The following is a 6360-nucleotide window of genomic DNA, read 5'->3' as shown; positions in this document are numbered from 1 at the left end:
TGCGGGCGGGGGGCGGAAGTGCGGGCAAGTGGGAGAGCGTGGGTTGGATCCGTGATCGGGGTCGGGCCGGGGTCGAGCCGAGATCGGGGTCGAGATCCAAATCCGGATCCGTGCGGCCGCCATGAAGCGGGATGTGCGCATCTTGCTCCTGGGAGAGGGTAGGACCCCGGGCTTGGGAGCGGGGGGGGGGGGGGGGGGTCTTGGGGCCACCGGGGTCGCGGCGAGGGTCCGGCCTCGTTGGGGCTGGGGCGCCGCGCTCTTGGCCGCTGCGCTGACCGCTCCGCCCCGCGCAGCCCAGGTGGGAAAGACGTCGCTGATCCTGTCTCTCGTGGGCGAAGAGTTCCCCGCGGAGGTAAGAGCCGAGCGCGGCCGCACCCCTCGGTGTCTCTCCGGCGCGACCTCCCCCCGTCCCGGGCCACCGGTACGCCGCGTCTTTTCCAGGTCCCTCCGCGAGCAGAAGAGATCACCATCCCCGCAGACGTCACCCCGGAGAAGGTGCCCACCCACATCGTGGATTACTCAGGTAGAGCCGGCCCGCCCAGCCCACCCCCCGCCTCTGCCCAGTAACAGGCATTTGGGCAGTTCTGCAGTAGCGTGTCTTTTCTTTCCAGAGGCCGAGCAGACGGCGGAGGAGCTTCAGGAAGAGATTGACAAGGTACAGCGTGCCCTGAGGGCTCAGGAAGGGGCTGCTGATCACTTAGGGCCTGGGTGCAGGCTGCTGCCTCCGCCTGATCTGCTTCTCTCTCCGAGGGATTAGACTAAGGTGCTCCGCTAATCCCTCCCTGACCTCCCAGTACTGAGAGTTGTCCGGCTCCTCTGACTCACCCCGCTGGGAGCTGGGGAGAAGAGGGGCCCTGGTACCCACGCCACATGGCTGGCCAGCCCTTTGGCTCAGTGCGCCCATTGTTTGCTCATCTGGTGGGCTCTGGGGAGCAGTCTCAGTGTTCTTCAAAGTGACCCCTTAGGCACCTCCGTGCCTTGGCCACCTACCCTCCCATCCCGTAGTCCGGTCCACTGCTCCAAGCCTCTGGACCCTAGTGGGTGCTGTGACCACGGCTATAGGTCATCGTTGCTCGTGTGGTGTCACAGGAGGATCTGTACCCGAACCAGGCTGCGATGGGGGAGGTAGGGGCGGGTAGCTGTCCCTGTAGCTCCTGCTGTGTTCTGGGGCATTGCTGGGCAAGGGCAATGGCCACAGTTACTCAGAGGCGGCCTTTTTGCCACCGTCATCCTTCACGGCGTACTTCGTTATTCTCTGTGCCCAAGATGACAAGGGAATGCAGGGCCGGGGTGCCAAGTTCTGGGGGCGGCGGTGTCGGTCCTGAGCCCTCCAGGAGCCTCACTGGCCAGAGCTGCAGTGCTCGGGCCTGGCAGCCGCGACACCCCCACCAAGAGGGACTTGCCAAGTTGGAGCAGCTGACGGTGGCCGGGGAGCATCGGCTAGAGGGGCGTTTCCAAGGTCTCCGGCCCCATCAAGGGCAGCATGAAGCAAGGAGCCCGTGGTCACGCCGTGCCTCACCCCCTTTCCCGCAGGCAAACGTGGTGTGTGTGGTGTATGACGTGTCTGAGGAGACTACCATCGAGAAGGTGAGGGGGTAGAGCTCCTGATCCACCCCGGTCCTTGCTGCTGGCACCCACCTCCATGCTGCCCTCCATACAGACTTCAGGGGCACACCTTGCTGACCCAGGCTCTGGGCGACTTGTACTTGTGTCTGGCCCCATCTCTGACCAGTGCTTCAGGAAACCTCGCGGAGCCACGCTGGGTGCAGGGGCCTGTAGCCAGGACCCCGCAGCTTCCCCGGGGAGCTCCTGTGGCCCTGTCTCCCCACAGGGCCCGTGGGTGGTCACAAGTCTGTGGAACGGGGTGCCGTGGGCTGCTGATCCCGGGTCCCTTGGGTGTGTTTGCTAGGATCACATGAGGTGCCACCTGCTGTCCTCTCCAAGCGGGCACATTCCCGGCATCTGTGACTTTGTCCCTCAGTGGGCCTCGACCTCCCCCTTCTAGGCGTGAGTTCCAGGTGGGAGCCGTGGGGCAGGCAGGCCCCTCTCCTCACGGCTAGGCCTTGCTTTTCAGATCCGCACCAAATGGATCCCACTGGTGAACGGGGGTACCGAGAGGGGCCCCAGGTAACGGGCAGGGCCCAGGGGGGTGGGCCCCGCCAGCTCCCCCACCCACGGTGACCATGGGTCTCTCTGCCCAGAGTGCCCATCATCCTGGTGGGCAACAAGTCAGACCTGCGGGCGGGCAGCTCGATGGAGGCCGTGCTGCCCATCATGAGCCAGTTCCCTGAGATCGAGACCTGCGTGGAGGTGAGTGGCGGGTGAGACCGGGAACCCAGCAGCAAGGCCCTGTGGCCCGCGCCCCTGCGCCGCTGTCCCCGGGACCTCCGCCGGTGTCCTTGAGGCCAGGTGCAGCCTTGCGTGCTACCCTGTGCCAGCATCTTCCTCGGGGCGTTTCTGAGTCTGTCTCCGTGGCCGCCAGTGCTCTGCCAAGAACCTAAGAAACATCTCGGAGCTGTTCTACTATGCACAGAAGGCTGTGCTACACCCCACGGCCCCGCTCTACGACCCTGAGGCCAAGCAGGTGGGCGACAGACAGGGTGAGGAGGTGAAGCTGACCGGCGGGGGGCGGGGGGCGGGGGCGGTGGGGTACGTGCTGAGCCGGCTGTCCCTGCAGCTGAGGCCCGCGTGTGTCCAGGCCCTCACGCGCATCTTCAGGCTCTCAGACCAGGACCTAGATCAGGCGCTCAGTGATGAGGAACTCAACGCGTTCCAGGTGCGGCCCCCTCTGCTGCTGGTGCCCACCCCTCGAGGGCTCAGCTGCGCTCCGTGCCTCGGGTGCCCTTAGTGACGCTGAGCAGTCGCTGAGGCGGCTGGCCGGCTGATGGCGACTTTCCCTCGGGGGCAGAAATCCTGCTTCGGGCACCCCCTGGCCCCCCAGGCCCTGGAGGATGTGAAGACGGTGGTGTGCAAGAACGTGGTGGGAGGTGTGCGGGAGGACCGGCTGACCCTGGAAGGTGAGTCCTGACGCCCTGCCCATCCCTTGGGAGCAGGGAGGAGTCAGGCCGCGCCCAGCGTCACTCGCCCTTCCGCCCCTTTCCGGACAGGCTTCCTTTTTCTGAACACGCTGTTCATCCAGCGTGGCCGCCACGAGACCACGTGGACCATCCTGCGGCGCTTTGGCTACGACGACACACTGGAGCTGACCCTGGACTACCTTGCTCCGCCGTGAGTGCTGGGCGGGGCGCTGGGCTCCCCCTCTCTTCTCCGCGTCAGGCCGGTGCCCGGGGGGCTCCTCAGCCCCCCACGCCCGCGGGGAGGCAGGCTGGGAGGAACGCGTGGGCGGACTCTGCTCTGCCGAGAGGGTGATGCGGGAGCCTCCCCGTCCTGGGACACGGGGGGTGTGGGGAGTGTGGTGGGCACGGGGTTCCCTGGGAACCAGAGAGCCCCTGCCACCCCCACAGGCTCCACGTGCCCCCCGGCTGCAGCACCGAGCTCAACCACTTCGGCTACCAGTTTGTGCAGAGGGTGTTTGAGAAGCACGATCAGGTGAGGGTGTCGTGACTCCCGCCGTGCGCCCCCCCCTCCCCCAGCCCCTCCAGCCTCCAGGCACACGTCCCCACAGCCTCTCTGCCTGTAGGACCACGATGGCAGCCTCTCGCCTGTGGAGCTGGACAGCTTCTTCAGCGTGTTCCCAGCTGCGCCCTGGGGCTCCCAGCTGCCTCTTGAGGTCCCCACCGAGGCGGGCCGGCTGCCCCTGCACGGGTACCTCTGCCAGTGGACGTGAGTGCCACCCCTGCCACCGCCCCCTCCCGCTCGGCGGTGACGGCACGCCTCCCTGGCCTCACGTCCCTCCTGTCCCCCAGCCTGGTGACCTACTTGGATGTCCGGCGCTGCCTCGAGCACCTTGGTTACTTGGGTTACCCCACTCTCTGCGAGCGGGACTCCCAGGCCCACGCCATCACAGGTGGGCATCCGCCCTCTCACCCCAAGCCCAGCCCCTCCCGGGCGGCCCCCTCAGTCACGCCCTAGCTGTCTGTCCACAGTCACGCGAGAGAAGAGGTTGGATCAGGAGAAGGGGCAGACGCAGAGGAACGTCCTCCTGTGCAAGGTGGTGGGAGCCCGCGGAGTGGGCAAATCCGCCTTTCTGCAGGCCTTCCTCGGCCGCCGTCTGGAGGTGAGCGTCCGAGTATCCCTGGGCGAGGGGGCCCAGCTCCTGCCCCGGCCCTCCCCCCGCCGCCCGAGGGGCAAGGGGCTCTGGGCAGCTTCTAGGCCGGTGGGCTTCAGACGCCTCCCTCCTCCACGCCAGGATCGCAGGGAGTTCCCCGAGGAGCCTGCCGTCTACGCCATCAACACAGTGCAGGTCAACGGGCAGGAGAAGTACCTGATAGTGAGTGTGACCCCCCCCCCCCCCGGGATAGACCCCGAGTCCGTGCCGGGGGACCTGTCTCAATGTGGCCCAGAGGGCCAAGCCCCGGACCCCTTCCTGAGACCGCCCTGTGTCTAGCTGTGTGAGGTGAGCGCAGACAGCCTGTTGGCCGCCACACCCGATGCTGCTTGTGACGTGGCCTGCTTGATGTTCGATGGCAGCGACCCCGGGTCCTTTGCGTTCTGTGCCAGCGTCTACAAGGCAAGGCCCCCACCCCTAGTCCCTTTGGGGCAGTACTCTGGCCCAGGCCACCGGGGATTGCACCCTGATGTGGCCCCTCTCTCCGCAGCGACACTACATGGATGGGCAGACCCCCTGCCTCTTCGTCTCTTCCAAGGCTGACCTGCCTGAGGGCATCTCGCCACCTGGCCTGTCGCCTGCGGAGTTCTGCCGCAGGCACCGGCTGCCCGCCCCTGCTCCGTTCTCCTGCGCCAGCCCGGGCAAGCTCAGCACCGCTGTCTTCACCCGGCTCGCTGCCATGGCCACTTTCCCGTGGGTACCGGCACACAGCCCCTGTGGTGGGAGCCTGTCCTCAGCCCGGTGACCGGTGGCCTCTGTCACCGGGAGAGCAGGACAGCTATAGCCGTGTGGTCGGGGTCACGCAGGTGCGGGGCGGGTCTGGTCTCGCTGGTGGCCCCCTGCCGTGGGAGCCCTCTTGTTCCCCACGCTGACAGCCCCGTGGGCTCTGGGGCTTTCCAGGAGGCGGGTGGGGGTGTGGCAGCAAGCTTCTGGGCAGCGTCCCGGAGGCGCCTCCAGCCGGCCTCTCTTTTCTTGCAGACACCTGGCCCACGGGGAGCTGCACTCTACCTCCTTCTGGCTTCGGGTGACACTGGGGGTCATCGGGGCTGCTGTCACTGCTGTTCTCAGCTTCTCACTCTACAGGGCCCTGGTGAAGACCCGATGAGGCCTCAGGGGCCCCCGGGTGTTGGTATTGGGGCCACGTGCTCGAGGAGACCTAACTTCTGTCTGAACCTGGTTTCTGGGGACACTTTGCCCACTGCCCTGCCCGTGCCCAAGACCCGTGGGTGGGTCCCGAGGTTCTGGGGGCACTGGGGATCATGAGCGAGGAAGCGTGTGACCCCAGACTCCAGTAGTTCTCAGGGCTCCACACCTTTCTGGTCCCAGGCAGCCAGTGGGCGTGAAGGGTGTCGGAAAACAGAACTTTGGGCCGGAGGCGGGGGGCAGGAAGTGGTTGAGCACCGTGTGGCCTTCCTCCCTGGTTTGGAGACCGGTCCAGTGCCGCACCCCTCTCAGAAGGCATCAGCTCGGGTGTCCTGATTAAACTTTGCTGGTGTCTTTTGCATCTCGAATCCTGCTTTCGGAAGACAGATTTTCTTGAATCCGCTAAAACGTGTCCTTTGTCTCGCATGGGCTTGAAAGCTCACCACTGGCTCCCACGCCTCCTCCAGGTCTGGGGCCCACTCTGGGGTCTCATTCGCGGCCCAGCTGCAGCTTACGAGCCTCTGCACCCTTCAAGGTCCATGCTGGCCTGAGGAGATCTGCTACCTGAGAGCCTCCTGATGCCCCGCCCCAGGGCCGGTGTGCCCCGCAGCACTGCCTCCCCACCCCCACCCCCAGTCTGACCATCCCGTTAGTTAGCGAGGCTGTGGTGTATGGAAGATGGGGGACTCTGCGGTGGGACGGGGGCCTGCCCAGATGTCGCCCTTCTGGTGTGGTCTGGCCCCAGCCTGGGGTATCTGCCCTGTTTCCTCAGGCCCTGACCAGAGGCCTCTGCCCTTCTCCCTGGGCAGGGGACAGCCAGAGACCCCAACCTGCAGGGCTGGGGGTGGGGGGGCCCGGCTTAGGGCTGGGCTTCAGCACTTCTTAGGTGTTCACTTGGTATGTGTTCTGGGGTCTGGAGCAGCGAGCCTGTGGTGTGGCGAGGTGCCCTTCCTGCCATCGCAGTCCTGAGAGGCACCTTCCCCAAGTCC

At 66.1% G+C, this 6360-nt stretch overlaps 1 protein-coding gene across 6 annotated transcripts; it reads left to right on the top strand.

Annotated features, from left to right (window-relative positions):
• The first annotated feature begins 23 nt into the window (after positions 1 to 23).
• RHOT2 (ras homolog family member T2) lies at positions 24 to 5739 on the top strand. 6 transcript variants are annotated; one of them, XM_047838089.1, is made up of 19 exons: positions 24 to 158; positions 299 to 352; positions 442 to 523; positions 612 to 655; positions 1534 to 1587; positions 2075 to 2127; positions 2202 to 2310; positions 2483 to 2584; positions 2678 to 2776; positions 2909 to 3017; positions 3108 to 3228; positions 3465 to 3549; positions 3641 to 3783; positions 3867 to 3967; positions 4047 to 4177; positions 4310 to 4390; positions 4508 to 4630; positions 4719 to 4921; positions 5207 to 5739. In XM_047838089.1, the coding sequence occupies exons 1-19, from the start codon at positions 132 to 134 to the stop codon at positions 5331 to 5333; spliced, it is 1848 nt and encodes a 615-aa protein (XP_047694045.1). In that variant the 5' UTR covers positions 24 to 131; the 3' UTR covers positions 5334 to 5739. The 6 variants fall into 6 exon arrangements, with proteins under 6 accessions (XP_047694045.1, XP_047694044.1, XP_047694043.1 ...); XM_047838088.1 differs by having other exon boundaries at positions 294 to 352; XM_047838087.1 differs by having other exon boundaries at positions 299 to 523.
• The last annotated feature ends 621 nt before the right edge of the window (positions 5740 to 6360 follow it).

The sequence above is a fragment of the Prionailurus viverrinus genome, chromosome E3 (genome assembly GCF_022837055.1).
Source record: "Prionailurus viverrinus isolate Anna chromosome E3, UM_Priviv_1.0, whole genome shotgun sequence".
NCBI lineage: Eukaryota > Metazoa > Chordata > Mammalia > Carnivora > Felidae > Prionailurus > Prionailurus viverrinus.
The sequence above is the reverse complement of the archived record's forward strand: the minus strand, read 5'-3'. Positions and strand labels throughout refer to the sequence as shown.

Bases quoted from the DNA above. Each gene is read 5' to 3' on its own strand.
- RHOT2 (XM_047838087.1), top strand. From the start codon at position 122: ATGAAGCGGGATGTGCGCATCTTGCTCCTGGGAGAGG. The intron at 1,588-2,074 runs GTGAGGGGGTAG...CTTGCTTTTCAG, and splicing joins AGGAGACTACCATCGAGAAG to ATCCGCACCAAATGGATCCC. The intron at 4,391-4,507 runs GTGAGTGTGACC...CCCTGTGTCTAG, and splicing joins GGCAGGAGAAGTACCTGATA to CTGTGTGAGGTGAGCGCAGA.